At 38.2% G+C, this 18169-nt stretch overlaps 1 protein-coding gene across 1 annotated transcript in view; it reads left to right on the plus strand.

Annotated features, from left to right (window-relative positions):
- The window catches only part of LOC308052765 (interleukin-1 receptor-like 1), a gene marked incomplete at its 3' end in the record, with an annotated part of 73049 nt that extends 57358 nt beyond the window's left edge, over positions 1-15691 (plus strand). The window contains exons 4-9 of the mRNA XM_080363390.1: positions 1228-1296; positions 2249-2381; positions 2474-2625; positions 9266-9409; positions 11284-11442; positions 15345-15691. Coding sequence (XP_080219516.1) covers positions 1228-1296; positions 2249-2381; positions 2474-2625; positions 9266-9409; positions 11284-11442; positions 15345-15691 — 1004 coding nt within the window. The remainder of the gene's footprint in view (positions 1-1227; positions 1297-2248; positions 2382-2473; positions 2626-9265; positions 9410-11283; positions 11443-15344) is intronic.
- Positions 15692-18169: the final 2478 nt, after the last annotated feature.

The following is an 18169-nucleotide window of genomic DNA, read 5'->3' on the forward strand; positions in this document are numbered from 1 at the left end:
CTGAGCTGTGACTGCGATGTCTGCTTTAGTTTTTACTCACTTCAAATACTTACTGACAATTTCTTTGAGTTTTTATCAGCCCCTAAAATGACTATACTGATGACTGGAGCTGTTATGTTTTGATAACACTGCCTTATGATGTACATTGCTGTTGTCTTGCAGATCCACACTGACCCAGAGGACCTTCTGCCTCTGGATCCTAGCGGCTAAGAACTTAGCCTAGTTAGCTTGCTAGGAAGTTACCGAGTTTTCTCCCAAATTCTTCTTTACCAGATCCAGCTAATGAAAACTAGAAACAGTTAGGACGGGTACAGATGATTCATTTTCTGGAAACCTGGGAAGCAGGGGGTTAAATAAGTTCCTGCAGAGTTTTCAGGGAAATACGGTTATGGCTTTCACAGAAGTGCCTTGAAACTGAAATGGTTAATGAGGGAAAGGATAGCAAGCAGTGTGCATAAAGGACAAGAAAAAAAGAAAAATGCATAAAAGGGAAAAAAAATCTTAAAGATCTGGATACCTAATACAACTCCAGCAGCTGGATGTAGTTTGGACCTGTCCATAACAATTAACATTACGGACAGAAAATGAATAGGTCAAAGGAAGAGTAGCGTTCCTTCTAAAAGGTAATGGTAAGGGATGCTCAGTGTCATGGCAGGCTGGTGTGATGGGAGGCAGTTGTGTGGCAATGGTGCACAGACGGTTGAGAGAGAGGCCTGGGAATCCAGCCAACAAGGGCAGGCAGCTGTGGGCTGGAGGGTCCCCAGTTCTGATGCTGCACAAAAGTACATATTTGCTATTTCATATCATGGAGATGAGTAACTTCTCAAATGTCTGAAGGAATTTCTTGTTCTCCTTTTTTTAAAAAAACAAAATAAGCGACTGAGAGAACACACAAACCTATAACTGCATTTGCATTATTTTTCCTACTCAGCAGCTAAAACGGTATTTGAGAAAGTAAAAAGTTTCCTTGTTTCTTATGTACAAAGGTAAAAAATAAATAAACAAGGAAAAAATAGTTAAACTATTAACATGTACAAACTCCTTAATAATATTTGGTCATTGGAATGAAATCAGACAATCCAAACAGACACGTGAAACACTGTTGAGTGTTAGTTTGTAATTCTTCTTTGGGATCTTAAAATATTAACTGTACAGATTATAATAATTGTTGTACAAAATGCTTTTTCACAATGTTCTAATATGTGCTTTCTTTCATAATTTCTGAAGAAAAACACTCACCTCTACCTCCTCAAATTTTATTTCCAAAAGATAAAGATGTAATAGAAGTGGAGCTTGGTACGTATGGACATTAGATTGTTTTTAAATTAATATTTTTGTGATGGTCTAGTGAACATGGGCATCTTCGAGAGAATTTAATAATGAGATTTTTCATTTCATTTTTGCAGCATAATGTTTTCCAGATTTAATTAACTCCAGGCACAGTCATGTGAAATTGTATATAACTGATGGGTTACGTAGCTATTAAGCATCAATTTTAGGGCATTTAAATAACACATTCTACTCTTACTGGGTATTCGTTTTACATTTAAAAATCACTTCTGCACTGGTTTATTGTCTCTGATTTGCACAAATGAAGGGATTTCTCCATGCCACCTAAATCTAATTCAGGATGTAAGTTAATCTTATCTAAACCCTGCTCAGATGCTGATTTACATGGAAATAATTTACAGTGTTTTAATTATATCTCTTCCAGTGCAACGGTGACTCTAACTTCAGAATAAATATTTCCTAATGTCAAATACTTAATATGTTATTTCCTGTTTTAGTTTTGTTTGGCCTGGTTTACTTTACTATTTTCCATTTTGAATAAAATCCAAGATAAGACTCTGCATGCCAGACTTACACAAAATAATATATACTGAAATTTAACGATGTTATTTCCGTGTACATTTGTGTGTAAACCAGAGTTACTGTCCTCAATAGTTGATTACATGGGTTAAGCATCACAAATAAAGTCTACATTGCCATCATCATAACAAAAACAAACAATTCCTTTTGTAATCCTTGCTGTTGTATTAGATCATTTGTTAAAAATCTCATGGTACTATTTATTTTCAAGTCTCTTCTATGCATCATTTTGTCAGCAATAGTTCAGATAAATATGTCAAAATTGTCAGGCAAAACTCACAGGTGGTATGAAGGTTTGTAGAAAAAGATGTTATCAGGAAAATTAAATTATACTTGTTTTTCATCAATGAATGTCTGCATCTATCTGTGTCTTGATTAGGTGCTGCTTTGTCTCTGAAATGTCAGGCCCGCCTTGGGATTAAGAAACAGCCAATAGCTGTTGTCACATGGGATGTGGATAATGTCCCAGTGAGATACTTAGATTTTTCAAGATTTAATGAAAAAAATAATTTGTAAGTACATGTAACACAGAATAATCTTTCTTCTGTGCAAACTGTACATAGCCCCTAAAGCAAATGGTACCAGCTCTTTCTCTCTCTATTAGTTTTGAAGGACGTGCGCAAGAATACTATGGAGAAGCCACTTTGCATATTACTGAAATAAAAAAGGAGGATCTGCAGGCAAATTTCACATGTGTCGCAGTGAACGAAATGCACAACACAAAAGCCACGGTGACGTTGCAGCTCAAAGCACCATGTGAGGGTAGGATTTTGTTAGTTTTGTTTTGTCACACTTTGCACTCAGTTTGAAATATGTTGGTAATTTTATTATTTCTTTCTGTTAGTAAGGAAGTTTCTGTTAGTAAAAAAAAAATAAAAAATAATAATAATAAAAAAATAGCAGCATGCTTTCTCCCTATACATTCAAACCAGTGACAAAATTCCCATAGCTTCATTAGGTCATGAAAGTCCTTGGGGTAAATTCTACCGGGAGGTGGGGACATTACTCAAATGGTATCAACGAGAGATTAAATATGCAGAGCACATCTGTATCAGCCCTGTGATAAGAATATCCTGTTTCTAGGATATTTCTGCTTGGTGATAAATGCCCCTTGCCCCTAAGACAGGCAGTGCACTTGAATTTGAAGCACCCTAGTGTAGTGCAGTTTGCTCTATGAAATACTCAAGCTGTAGAGGAACCTCTACAGGAGAGAGCTGGGCAAGAACTGACCTCTCCTTTGGTCATCAGCATTACAATGCATTATGAGGAGCAGAGATTCATCTTCTTTTGGGCATCAAACTATTGTTTCTGGTGTGTAACTATGGAAGAAAACAGGCCAACTTTAAGAACAGGAGTTTCAGCTGCCAGTTTACTTGCCTCCCCTCCCATACCACATCTACTGTAGTGCCTTGTTTTTTGACTGAATGTTAAGTGGCGTGACTAACTTCTGTGAAATATGGCTTTATACTCTCCCACTCTGAGCAGCACTGTGTTCACTGCGTGCCACACAGGGGTGTAAGTAACTCTTGGAAGGCTTTCCCTTGGTCTGGTTTTTAAATTCATGATTCTAGTAATTTCTGCCAAAGAAGGAAAACTGAGGTCAGTGAATGGTGGGAACCAGGACAAGCTTTAGCTCCTATAGGATTTTTTTTTTTTTTAATAGGGATAGCCAGTTCCCTGTGAAAGCACTGTCACCAGCACCATTGAATTTTATTCTTACGGCAGAATATGTTATTGTGTCTGTGAAGGCACAAGAAACTGTGCTCAATGGTTTTCTTTCTTACCCCTTCAGATATGCTGAACCACCAAGGACCTGGAGAAGAAATTCTAAGGTCTTTAATAGGGATTAGTTTTCTGTGAGAAGAAAAAAAGGAAAAAAAAAAGCAAAATCAAATGTATTGTGATCACAGGGTGTGCACAGCTCCATGTCCTGCTGTATTCTTGACTGTTCATAACTTCCTACAAGATTATGGCTTCAAAGCATAGAACTATTTCCTTGCCACAGCCCTAAGAAGGGATGTAGGTGATTTATAAGAGAGGATGGGCCATTGCCCAGCAGGACAGCACCAATTCCCACCAGAGGAAGGTGGCAGGAGATGTTTTGGTTGGATATTACTAAATGAGTGTCAGTGTAGCATCACTCAGGAAGCTGGAAACATATCTGTTCTGCACTGAATTATCTGAGTGTGGGAGAGTATTTGCAATGAAAGGCAAGGAAAGCTAAGAACAGTTCCTGCTTGCTGTAGTTCAGGTAATATTATACAAGTCCTTTATGAGCCCCATATTACAAATTACATGAAATAAATAATGTATTTTAAATTCTGTATTCATCAAAAGATTAATTAATCTGATTTTTGTGGTAGACAACTCTTATTTTGTTTTTTCATCCATAGGTCTTCAGTAAATGTTAATGAAAGCTCTTGACTGTGACCCCCTTTTGCTGCTGCCTCTTCTGTGTGGATGTCTGTCCCCTTCTCCTTGTTGCTGCTGTTGTCAAGATGCCTGCTTCTGCCACTCAGCGCTGTTGGTGTAAGCAATGCTACGTCCAGAAATGGTTGTGCTCTGCTTTAGTTTTCTGCACTCACTCCTTACACAGCTGAGCAATATTTATGCTAAAACAATGACAGCTTACCTCTGAGCATAATTAAAATGCTATAGGGTTTTCTTGTGTCTCACATCTTGTAAATGTGTAATAAAAATGTGTACTCTTCTTATTTTTTTGTGTTTTGTTTGCTTGTGTTTACAGGATTATTTTAAAAATATGTGGTTGTTCCTTAGTGTTTCCCACAGCACAAATTGTGTCTGCTAACTACTGTCCTGTTAATGTGTTTTTTACACAAGTTTCTGCTCTTTTTTCTCTTGGGGTTTTTTGAGGATGTTCAGTATTGCTCACGTTATCATTATTTGTAGTACAGACCTATGATAAAAAGTAAGAGATGAATAGGTGTTGTGCCACTTAGTACTCAAATTGATCATTTGGGACGTGTTTAATGAAGTAGATAAATAGTGTTTAGCTGCATAGGTGACAGATTAAGGGAGGAAGCAAAGATGCTGTAAGCAATTGCATTGGAGATGGTCTTCAGTCTTACAGCCATAGTCTCTGTCTTCAAAAACCTGCTGAATGAATGATTTGGCTCACCACATGGAAATTTTCAATGGGAACCAGGAATTAAATGTGTTTTTCTTAGTAATAGTCAAATACTTTAAGCCTTATTTTGTTGTTGGCAACATCATGGTAATTAACCCTGCTTTGGTAACAATTGTAATCCACATAAGAATTAAAAAATTGCCAGACAGGAGTTATAAGAAAAGGAGGATTTTCTTTCACAGTCAACAATGGTGAGAGCTGGTTGATTTTGTCTCCATGGAAAACAAAAATACTTCCTTAATACTGCCAGGAACAGATGTCATTGGAAAGCTTGTTGACATTTCACAGGGAAAAAACTGCATTTTCCAGTTTAGGATATATGCTGTGCACCCATGTGTATCCATGTACGTCTGTGAAGAAAAGCACTGTATTGTTAAAAAGTGTGTCTCTCAAGTGTCTTTTCACTTGTATTTTTCAATGGGAAATAAATGCTGCTAAGAGAAGTTGATCAGCTCTTTAGAAATGAACTATTAATATGTGACCTGAGTACCTCAGTTATCAGGTGTGATGCAATGCAGTCAGCTCCTTTTGGTGTAATTTGATGGTATTCAGACAGGACACACTATGTCTTTTAGACTCAGAGAAATCAGGCACTTTCTCTCTTCGTTTCAATGTGAGTGTTTAAGGAGGACTTGGCTACGAATTTTGACAGTCTCTGCAGCTGTGCTCTTGCTCCCACTAGGAGGTGCTGCAACTTATAGCTGCTGCTGCTTCATTCAGAGGTTCCTCCTGCTGCGGAAGATCTTTCTCCATTTTTTTCTCATCCATCCCTGCCTAGTCTTTGATCACTCCCAGTCAATATAGAACCCATTCTTCAACACTATTTCCCATCCTTTCTCTCTCCTTTTTGCTTGAAGTTATTTGGTGTCTTCTGACTCCATCACCACCACTTACTCATAAACACATTCTTCATGTCTCATAATACCTCTTCACAGAAAATAAAGGCTGTCTTATTTCTTCCAGATCTTTCAGTCCTGTATCTCTCTTCTTAATTCCAGATGTGGTAATCATTCCACATTTTACACTCCCTCTCTACCACAAGACATGTTCTCCCATGTGCTCTGAGATCTTCTGCATAGCTTGTTCTGTGATGTGTCTCTGATCACTGTAAGGCTGACGAATTTGAGGCAACTTCTAATTCCCTTTTCTTCCACTTTTCCTGACCAAGATGTAGCTCACCTTGCTGGACACCTGACAACAAACAGCGACTCTGCTTGCCAGACTACTCCCAGTTGCCCTCCACAGCTTCTTGATATCTCTCACACTGGAAGTTGCCAGCTCTCAAGAACGAGAAAACTAATTGGCTATAATGTCCATGCCAGTTCATTGATAACTGCAGTGGATCAATGCTCACAAAAGCAGCTCTGCCAGGAGAGAAGCTGTTATTGTAGCTCCTGAGACAATGACAAGTAATCAGAGAAATGCTGGAAGTATTAACTTCTATCAGCAGAGCTGGGTCAGGACAGGAACAACCTTTCAGCATCTCCTTTAATCTCCCTGCTAGGGAACACATAGACTGTCTGAATACCTTCCAAGTCCTTCCCTTTTTATAATATATAAGTTGCCACTGGCTTTTAGTTCCTCATCTTGATTCAGGACTGGTTAAATAACTGGAGGTGGTTTTTCTTGTGTCTTTCTGACCCACAAGCATAATTTTATTTGTCCCTGAGCATTCTTCAGTTCTCATTCACAAATAAGTGTAAAATGCCCAGAGGACCACAAATCTTTCTGGCATGAACCCTCTTCTCTGGAGAATGCCAGAAATTCCAGTCTTTTACAGCAGAGATAAAGTTCAGCCCAGAACATCAGCTCTGTTCTTCCTCAAAATATTGAACGTCAAACCTAACCTTTTAGGTCATCTCTGCTAGACGGATGTGGACAGGAATTCCAGACTCAGACCTCTGCCTTTAGTGTCTGAAAGTGTATCTACCTTACAAGCCAGAGAAGTTACAAAAAACTGCTGTTCTTCCAGAGTTTGTCAGGAAACCCTTAAAATGTTGCTTTCTGACTTGTTTTCTCTGGCCTGTCCAGTATTATTTCTTGTTAGCTGATAGTTCTGTATTCCCATTGCTCTTGAATATAAATAAGTAGTATTAGAAGACAGTCATGAACTCTCTGCTGCTAAATGATGCAGGAAAGTCAAACAGAACAACAGGATCTGTTCAACCTTTTTCAGGGCCTCAAGGAGTGGCTTCTGGCCCTTGCTCCCATTATGTTGAAGATAGTTGTTTTGTTTCAGAGAATGAGAGGCTGAGTCAGCCTTACTGGGAACTCAACCTGCTCTTCCAGTAAAACTCCTGTGGAGTTCTTGTTTGATGCTTTACAAGCTGTATAAGCACAGGAAATTTATCAGCCTTGGTCTAATAGTGGAAAACCAAAAGTAAACAGTGGTTTTCAGGTTCATGATTGCAAAAGTTGTTCAAATTTGTTTCTTCTCTACATGTTTTATAGATACTTACTCATTGTGTAATAACAGTATTTGTAAAGTCATGGCATGCACACTCTCAACAAATGAAACAATAGGAAATAATGGCAGTCTCTGATCCTTGGGTGACCCTCACCAGGTAATGGAAAGGGTTTTCTGATTTTGTCTCTGTGTGTGAGTGTATTGACCAGGAAAATGGACCAAATAATAAAATCTGAAGGTGTCCACAAGGACAAAGTTCCTTCATGAGCATCACATTACACTTTTAAAACTACAAAATAGCCAAAGTTCACTATAAAAGAAATTGGTTTGCTATAAAAGAAATTGGTTGTTTTCTTACCCACTTCAGTCTTATTGGAAGGTAGTTTTCCCCGATGTCCTGGTTCTGGTGAGGTGGGCTTCATCACGTGCCTGATGTTTCTTTCTCCCTTTGAATGGCAAAGAAAGACACAGGAAAATGTGAAAATCATGCCAGATTTACCTTGCATCCTACCAGAGGAGAGGGGAAATGTACTTGTAAACTCTTTATTTATTTAGCTTTTCAGCAGAATTTCTCAGGCACTAATATTTTTAGGTTGCCTCCGTAAGTATTAAATACACTGCCTTATTCAACATTTCATGAAGATGGGTTTAGTTTTTAGAGAAAATATGTATGGAACTTCTCTGAGTCTACATGTTAACATCAAGTGGAATAGATTTAGGTATCTTTAATTTGCTTAGGAGCAGATTTCTACTATGAGAGAGTTGCCATTAATCTTCCCTCCAAGGAAATAATAAAGCCTTTTTGTGTAATTGTGGTATAAATTCTTTGACATTTTAATTTCAAAGTTGGCTTTGGCTTTTGGAAAAGTGCTAATCATAATCTTGCCTTAGACTGGCTGTGTGCACACAATAGCACAGAGATGGTGACTGCCACCCTTATAGAATCACAAAACCACAGGATGGTTTGGGTTGGGAGGGACCTTCAAAGGTCATCTAGTTCAAACTCCTGCAATGAGCAGGGACATCTTCAACTAGATCAAGTTGCTCAGAGCCGTGTCCAGTGTAGCCTTTAATTTTTCCAGGGATAGGGCATCTACCACCTCTCTGGGGAACTTGTTCCAGTGTTTCACCATCCTCATTGTGAATTTCTTCCTTATATTTAGTCTGAATTTATGCTCAATAACTCTTCAATTCTGGGATGATCAGATTCAGGAGCTCTTCTATGAGGGAAGATGTAACTAACATGGGTGGCTCCTTTCTTTCCTAATTTTCTCTGCTTGTCATTGCTATTTTATACTCCTTGGCCTCCTTCAAAGGAAAAGATGGGGAGGATATCATCTGCCTCCAGCATAGTTTATTTTTGTGACTAGGACATGTTCTGTTTTCTAGTTTGTTTGTGTACTTTGCTCTTATCTTGCAGATTTCATTATTTGCACATGTTTCTCTGTGCCCTGTTTGTGCAACCATACCAGAAACCTCCACTTGTCCTTTTGTGGACACTTAGGCTTGACATGTGTGGGCTTAGATGCCCTGAACATTGTTGCCGGTTGTGTTATTAACAGTTTTGCAATGTAACAAAATATGTAAACATCGTTGTCAGCTGTGGTATTTAGTGTAGGTAGGACTAAATTCAACAGAAGTAAATATTAATTATATACTGGCTAGTATACTCCTAGCTTAGGGGTCTCTGTGTTGTCTATGCCAGCTGGGGAAAGAAAAATCTTTGTTGTCTCTGCTGTGAGCTCCTTAAATCTTCAACTGAAGCAAGGATATGAGAGGTTGAGGCTTCAGCTCATGGGTTAACTTCTCTATGGCTAACAATATATTCCTCTCCTTTGCAGTGGGTCTTCCTAACATCCTCTTGATCACAGGATCTCTAGTTCTGCTAGTTGCAACAGCAGTCTCTGTTATACTTTATCAGTCCTTCCGAGTTGATATCGTCTTATTGTATCGGGAGGTATTTCAGCCCTACTCAGTCAAGGATGGTGAGTAAAAATGGAACAAGAAAGTTTAAAAAAGGGAAAAAGGCAAATCATCTGGAAACTGATTTATTTGGTAGTTTCTTACTAATTCATATGACACCTGAGCCTGATCCTTTGCTTTCTCATAGTTTCTGAAATCATTTAGATAAGGGGGGACAGACATAACTCTGGTGGTGCTTTACATACCCTTGTTTCATGGGTTCTTTAGTAATGTATTACATAAAACAAGAATTCAGTCCTGGTTTCATATATTTCTAACAAAATATTTGCCAAAATATTGAATGACAGTGAAAGCCTGATTTATAGTGCTATTAACTGTGCTTGTTAGGTGCTCTCTAAAGCAAAGGATCTAGCCTGCTGGCTAATCTATTAACAGGCATGTGTTAGAGCAATACAGTTTTTACAAGCCAAAGAGAAAGGTACTAGTGTTGTGGAAGACAATTTTGGGTAGAGTACATCCCATCCAACTTTAGGGGTGGACTTAAGCTCAAGACTCAGACATCCAAATTAATTTGCAAACAATTAAGGTGCACATGTGCAAATTCCCATAATTGACATGAAACCTGGAGACCTGGGGCTGGGTTCGACTGGCTATCTGCAAGCAACTAGTGCCGCTGGAGCTCCCTTGGGACTTAGAAGACAAATTAACCCCTCTGCAGTGGCAGCTGATACTGTATGGTACATGGTTTTAGGTGTTCAAATCCAGCTCCTCATCAATGAAGTCAACTGAGCTAACCAGACACTGGGACCTTGCATCAGTGGTCTAAATGTGGTCATACAGAGTCATTTGGGATGGCTGAAAAACTGAACACGTAACACAGATCTGCCATATGTTGCAGACTTCTGAAGTAGGGTCTGGAGATTAGACAGGGTACCACAGGAAGTCTCAAATGGCACTAGATGCCTATGATTGAGCAAATCTCCTGGGCCCCTGGCATTTACATGAGAGTAGTCTGAATCACTCTAGGATTCACTAACTGCAGTGGCCAGTTCTCCACTGATTGTAGCAGGACTTTAGACACCAAGCTTTCATGTAGACACATAAATTTACATTTTTTAAATCCAAAACTGACTCCTACCACAGACATCTGCACAGTAGACATCTACAAGTGATCTAGTTACTTACATTCTCTTTAAAGAGGAAAAAAAGATGGTTTTTAGGGCAGTTTCCATTTCAGTATATTTTATGATGAAATTAATCAGACTCTGGAAATGGCTCTTTTATTGTAAAGATGGTCTGCACAAGAACCTGAGATAGCAACAAAAGAAGATATATGATCATCTCCACTGGAAATCAACATTTGGAATTAGAAAACAAATGCTGTAAAGGAAAATATATTTGAGAGAAATGAAGAAAAGGGCAAAAGAAATATTTGACTTTGTCCTTGGTTCTGACTGTAAGACTATTTCCTGAGTAACAGAGCTTTTCACTCAGAAATATGATATGTTGTGGGAGTGATGAGTAATTTCTTCAAGGAGGAAGAATTCAAGTGTCCTGAAGGATGAAGGCTGTTAACGGCCTATTGTATCACTGGAGAAAATAAATGCTGAGCTTCATCTCTATTTCATGCTATTATGCACTGATTAGTGCATATTTCTTACTCTATATACTTTAGGATACAGCCTCCACAATACAAAGTTTGGGCTCGCCAAAGTTACAAACACACGGGACAGGACACTTGAGCATGGAAAACACCAAATCTGCAGAGGCTCTAATTTCCAAACATGCACCCAATGATATCCACTATTCAGACTAACAGGAACTTCTACTTAGATCTACTTCAAAGACTGATATTTTTACTTATCTTCCAGCTTTTGCAGTAGACAGTTCTAATTCATGTTACCACAATACGCTTTCCTCTTTCTTTGCCTTACAGATGGGAAGATTTATGATGCATATGTAATCTACCCCAGAAACCATACCAATGAAGCTAATTTTGTGGAATATTTTGTTTATCAAATCATGCCAGATATTCTAGAAAATGAATGTGGCTATAAACTGTGTATTCATGGGAGAGACATATATCCTGGAGAAGGTAAGTTTCAGATCAGATAACGCACTGAACAACTTGTGAAGCTTGAGCAAATTGTGGTTCTAGACCCACTTAGGGGTACAGGGGGTGTCTTTATGTTCTTGAGCTTGCTGCTCATTTCCTCAGCAGCTGCTCTTTCAGTCAGGGTGACACAATGACACTCTGTGCTTGCTGGTGTGCTAAGAAGAGCAAGCTACAAGGCAGGAGTTCAGGTTGCTTATTGTCTTCTTGGGTCATACAGAAAATGTTAACCCAAGTGTGACTTTTAAATATATATCTGTTCCTTCAGTAGAGTAACTCTGCACAGGCATTATCTGGGCAAAGCCACAACCAATCTGTATATGAGTAAGTCTACAAGACATGGAAGAGGAGAAAATCACAAAATAAGTTCATTAATTAACCTTGCTGTTATCACTTAGGGTTTTTCAACCCGGTTTAGTGGTGCTAAGAGTCACAGGAAGTTCAGTTTCTGTTCAGTGATGTGATGTACTTTCACGTCACATAATTTCCAGCACTAAATCATGGGAGCTGGTATTCTTTATTACAACTTCCTTGTCTTCTAGAATGGAATCATGTTAATTTGCCTGTGCTAATCTCCATATGGACACCTCTAAACTCTCTTAGAATTGCTGTCATCTAGGTGCTATCTGCTTTTCTCCAGAGATGATTCTTCTGTTTATCTTGTGCTCTGGTTGTTCTGTGGACCAGATCTTCTCTCCTTGTCCGTAAGCAGGCATGAAGCCAAAGCCGGCACATTTTCTGTTACACATTTCTGAAATCATCTGCATTGGGCCAGTTGTCATTCATCTGCCCAGAGCTGGGTTGAGATCTCTGATGTCCTTCTCTTCTGGAGAGTAGCATAAGTGCTGCCTGACCTTGGGAAAAGCCACTGCAACAAGCGTGTAAAAGTAACTGTAAGAGTCATTAAGCCAGACCATTCCCAGATCCAGATCAAGCAACTTACAATAGCTTATGAAGCTGTCAGTGACCAAAACTTATGCCACTTCTTCAGGTAATTAGGGACAGTATGAGATTTTGTTATGAGACACTACTCTCAAACTGTGGTTTATGGATGGCAATCCTGAAGAAAACTGAGCATGGCATGCAACTGGAGTGATGACTGTGGGACTAACAGGGGCTGTAATGAGTTGGCTGGAAACAAGACATTTTCACTGTACAAAGGCCCATAACACAGGAGTGACAGACAGAAAACTCACAAAGCCAGCCTTGGACAGTGAGTAACATTGGTTTCACATGTTTAGTCTGATTTAATCAAAACTCTCAAAATGTCCCAAGCATTGACCATTATCCTTCTATTTCTCTTCCTGCCTGCTTTCCAAGCCTTCTGCTTTTCTCTTCCTTGTCCACTTCCATGTCCCAAAATGTTTCCACTTGCCTGGAAAATGTATTCAGAATCTTCCTGCCACTGGGAACTCTTTAAAGTTCTTTGCTTCCAGGCAGATGGACTTTACCCATACAATCCCAACTCTTGTTTATCTTCTGACCTTGAGCCTTTCATTAGCAGATTTCTGGATCCAAAACCTTACAATTAAAATATGCTAAGAAGAGTGAAACAGGAAATGCCACTTCAAGTTACTGTGATTCTTCCTGAACATCTATCATTTAATGAATCATATTTTTCAGTGTAAAACTCTATGTATTTCCAGAAAAATAAATGCAGTGAGGATATAAAATGGAATTATTATTGAAAGGCATGCTTATGACTCTTAGTTCCAGAGCAAAGTTTTGTTACTTGAAACTTGTGTTGTTCCAGTAAAAAAGGAAGTTAAACAATGATTCAAGTGATAAACAGCACTGCATAGCTGTTGGACTCCCATTATGCTTCCTTGAACTAGCATTCTTTTTGTTTCCTGGTCTTACTGTTTAATGGCATTTTCTACAACCTAATGGTTACCTGAAGAGGTGCAAATGCAAGTACTACCCAGCAAATCAAAAGCTTTCACCAACATCACCTTCTATTCCATCCTTCTCATGGTCTCATTGTCCTGCCAACTGCATTCTTTGCTGCAGAATCTAACAAAGCATCTTTGGAGCTGCTGTGTCTATAATAGACAAAACCATGAAAAAAACAACAAAGGAATGGACGTACTTCAGTCGAGCAATGTTTTGTGTAGCCAAGTGCCCTATCTTCAGTAGTGGTCATGGGTAAAGGACTGGAAAAGACTTTAAGAACAGGGCAATCTTACTCTATACTTCCACTAAGGTACTCTCCCAGCACTTTGTGGACTTCAGATGCTCTAATTTTTGTGTGTAGCATCTGTTGATGGATTTTTCTTTCACAATGTTTTCTGCCACTTTCAGAACTCACATAAACTTCTAGTATTCATGAAACATGTTGCAATGCATCCCTCAGTTAAAGTATTTACAGCATGTAAACCCATCTTTCCTCAAGTATGGCTTCAGAAATCCAAATGGAGAAGGGAATACCTCCCCAAGTCCATGGTCTTTCAGTTCTGAGCACAACCAACTGCACCTCAAAACTCATAAAGATGCTTTTTTAAAAAAAGTGGTGTTATTTTGTCAATTAAACATATGACACTAGCTGCTTACCTTATTTTTTTTTCACCTTCCAAAGGATTTATTCTCCTAACATAAGGAAAACTTCGTTAAAAATAAGAAAATGTTTGAATTGGTGAACATCACAGAAAGGCAAATTGTTTTCATTGAATACTCTCAGAGACAAGAAACAGGACAGAGAAGACATCGAAAAGGTTCTCTTCCTGATTCAGGAGCTGAAAAAGCTGGGCCTCTCGGAATGAGAAGACCCTCGCAAAGGGCTGGTAGTCCCCAGCAAAGGAATAGAAGATGCATATGCAGCTGGCTGATGACTTCTGCAAATCAATGTCTTTGTTAAATAGTTGATACATTGAATTTCCTTAGCTCGGCTCCTGTCTCCTTTCCTTTGGCCCAGGATGACATGCTCCCACTGAAACAACTCCAGTTTTCATTCTATAGACCACAGGAAAATCTTCTAACATGGGCAAGCATTTCACCGGATGGGCATTCATCTGCAGTCATCCTCCTGTAGACATCACACAGGACATTGAAAAAAAGCAGCTCCTGGAGGCCTGATGTGGAGCTTTTCAAGCTGGCCCAGAAGTTTCTCACATGGCATGAGTTTTGTGAGGTTCAACACCTCCAACATCATGGTCCTAGTTGCAGTTGATCAAGTCTCCCTAACATTGTAGTGGGAAAGAAAAACACCTTTAGTCGTGCTGACACACAAATGCCCTGAAAGTATGGATCCACCCCCAAACCCATGCACAGGTTAGTGTATAAATTAGCCTGCTATAGCTCAGGAGAATTAATACTCCCTCTGCCAGTAAGTAAGTCTCTTAGAAGTAAGTCAACCAAAAGTTTCCAAATGATTCATTTTCATTGGGAAGTATTGCAGGACCAGTCTGTAAAGCACCAAACTTGATAAAACATCTTTCCTTACATGGAGACTATTGATTAAGCACAAATTTGACATGATCCAGATCTACTGAACTTGACCTTAAGTTGCTGGATTAGAAATTCCTAATAATTTAGAGCAGTGGAAATATTAATGTTTCAACCAAAGGAAACATTGGAAAGGAAAGCTTTTTTGGTTGTTGGTTTTATTTTATTTTATTTTATATTTTATTTTATTTTATTTTATATTTTATTTTATTTTATTTTATTTTAATTTATTTTATTTTATTTCATTTTATTTTATTTTATTTTATTTTATTTTATTTTATTTTATTTTATTTTTAAGCTCATTTTCTGCCGAATAAACAATATCAAATTGAAGTGAGATGGAAGTTATTTCTGGTTAAAAAACAAAGAAGATGAAATGCCTGAACACAAAAGAGTTTATAAAAGAAATTTCAGGGTCTCATAATTTTATTGTAAATTCCTAGATACAGCCCGTGCAATTGAGAAGATGATGCAGAAGAGTAGACGGCTGATCATCCTTCTAACACAACAGCTCATTAATTGTAAAGAATCTGCTTATGATCAACATATTGCTTTATACAATGCCCTCATTCAAAATGACACAAAGGTGATTCTTCTGGAAATGGAGACAATTGGGAATTATGAGAAGCTTCAAGAATCTCTTAAATTTATTATTAAGCAGCAAGGTACCATCAAATGGAAAGAGCAACACACTGTGCATCCACAGTCATCCAATTCTAGGTTCTGGAAACAGGTAAGGTACCATATGCCACTGACACTGAAGTCCTCATACTCAGCTAATGCTGGGTGAAACATCTGTGGAAATACTGATGTACTAACAGGATGGACCACATGCCTGCAGCTTTCCTTCCTTTCCTCAGGTACACGATTTTACAGTCTGGAAGTCTGGCTGTGGTTTTGGACTTTTTTTCAGTCCTTTGATTGAGTAACGATAAGATAAACTGATGGAAGAGGTCTGGGGAACTGAGGGAAGTTTTTAAAGGTGTGGTAGTTCTGTAAATAAAGCATTCTAGGCTGTGTGCAGAATTGTGCATGTCACGGGAAGAAAAATGTGCCCATACTCTTCCTATGTATAGTTGTACATATAAATGAAAGTTATTCTGAATAGCTAAATGTCCTGCAGGTTTGCTTTACCTTTCTAATACAGTTCATCAAACATAAATGCCTTCTGTATTATTTGACTAGAAACCATGATGTCTATTATGTAAGTAGAAAATACGATGTTGTGCTTTTTAAATATTAATTCCACCACATATTCTTTTTTAATTCTGTAGCAACAATAATACCATGAGATTCTATATTTCCTTAGTATGGATGCTTCAGTAAAGGCTCTTCTGAGACTGATGTGAATAGAGCATGTAAAAAAAATTAGCACTGTTCAGGGAAATAACACACTAATATATATGTATATGTGGGGGTTTTTATATGTATTTTAATGAATATATTAAAATGAATCTCACACAAAGGGGATATTTTAAATACTTAAATTACAGCAGACCCTGCTATTATTAATGTTATTGTAATCTCTGGATTGAAATAACATTTTAAAATTTAGAGTGTTTTTTGTACACTAATGACATTCTTTATGCTACTGAAAAAAAAAAAAAACAAACACATTTTTCTAACAGGCAGTATTAACTCCTTCCCGCCTGCTTTGACCTTATGTACAGTTATACTTTCTTCTGATAGTGAATACCCTGAGATGCAAAGGTCAGTGCTGAATCTCCTCCTACGTCAGGGGAGTATGAACAAAATATGTTCTAGTACAGATATCCTTGCAAACTTTAATGTTCTTAGCTCCTTACAAACAGGTTTTTTTTATTGTTGGAGTATGCTTGGTTTTGAGCTTCAGGTCTGCTACAGAGATGGACTTAAAAAGTGAAAATTAGATGAGAACACATAATGTTACCAAGTCCAGGCATACAGAACAGGCAAGTCCTTTCCTTGTACTGTAAGATTTTATTGAATGTGGATCTTCAGAGTTAGCTAGCTATTTGGAACAGGAAAAATGTGTATTCAATATATGGATAGATCTTTTTCAATATGAAATTAAAAGATCAATGACAAACTAAACAGCTTTTCATGGATGAGTTATATTTTCAAGTGTTCATCATTCAATTCAGCACAACTACAATATATCTACTGCTGCATTTTGTTATTGCTTTGTTAGATCGTACACATTGTTGGGCCTTGTTCCAAAAGATCCCTCTGGATAAACCTCGTTGTCTCTATGGAAGCTTCACAAAATGTATTAATGCCAATGTAAGAGAGTAACATTTCTTCTCACAGAAAAAATACTAATACTATGGTATGTGTAAAGTGGGAAAGACTGTTGTTTTTCACTATGAAGATTTTTCACAGCAGCTTCTGAGCAAGGGAGAATATTAACTTCCAAGATTATGACAAGATAACTTTTTAATTGAGTTTGAGTCTTGCACACTTAACGAGGAAGAAAGGATGATAAAGGAGTGTCTTAGAAACAAAAAATCTGGGACAAATTTTGAAGCTGGAAAGGTATAATGATCAAGTTCATGGGGTCAGCAATGAATCAAATTAATCTGAAACATCGTGATATCTCATTGACTTCTGTCAGCCAGGCATGTAGTTATGATGGTGAAAAATAAACTCACTAAATGGGTCTTGTGGGGACATGCCTTTTGTGTCAAGCCTCATGGTCAACCAAGAAAAAAGAAGAAAACCATCTCATGCAAAGTCAGACAACTCTTACTGTGGTTTACAAGCAGTGAACAGTATGACTTTGGCAGAAAGAAAAGGGGCAAATTCTGAGAGTGGTAAAGAATTTTTGCAGAACCTGGGGTGAGTATGTGACTGTAATAATGACAAAAAAATGCCGTTGTTGTCACTTCTTTTTTATTCCTTGGTGGTTAGTAAGGAAATCTGAAATATGCATTAAAATAAATGTATTTCTAAAGATGTTATCATGTTTGTAGTGTTGAAGAGAAAACACAAAAAGAGTTGTGGTCTACTTTTCCAACATCATTCCAACATCAGAACTGCTGAGGCCACACCTGGAGTCGTGTGTCCAGTTCTGGGCTCCTCAGTAGACGAGAGACATGGACAGAGTGGAGAGAGTCCAACGAATGGCCACAAAATTGTTGAAGAGATTGGAGCATCTCTCCTGTGAAGAAAAGCTGAAAGAGCTGCGACTCTTCATCCTGGAGAAAAGAAAGCTCCCATCTGTAGGGAGGGTGAAAAGAAGAGGGAGTGAGGCTCTTGATGCCTGGTGACAGGAACAGAGGTGACAGGC

Source organism: Nesoenas mayeri, assembly GCF_963082525.1.
Source record: "Nesoenas mayeri genome assembly, chromosome: 1".
Classification (NCBI taxonomy): Eukaryota; Metazoa; Chordata; class Aves; order Columbiformes; family Columbidae; genus Nesoenas; species Nesoenas mayeri.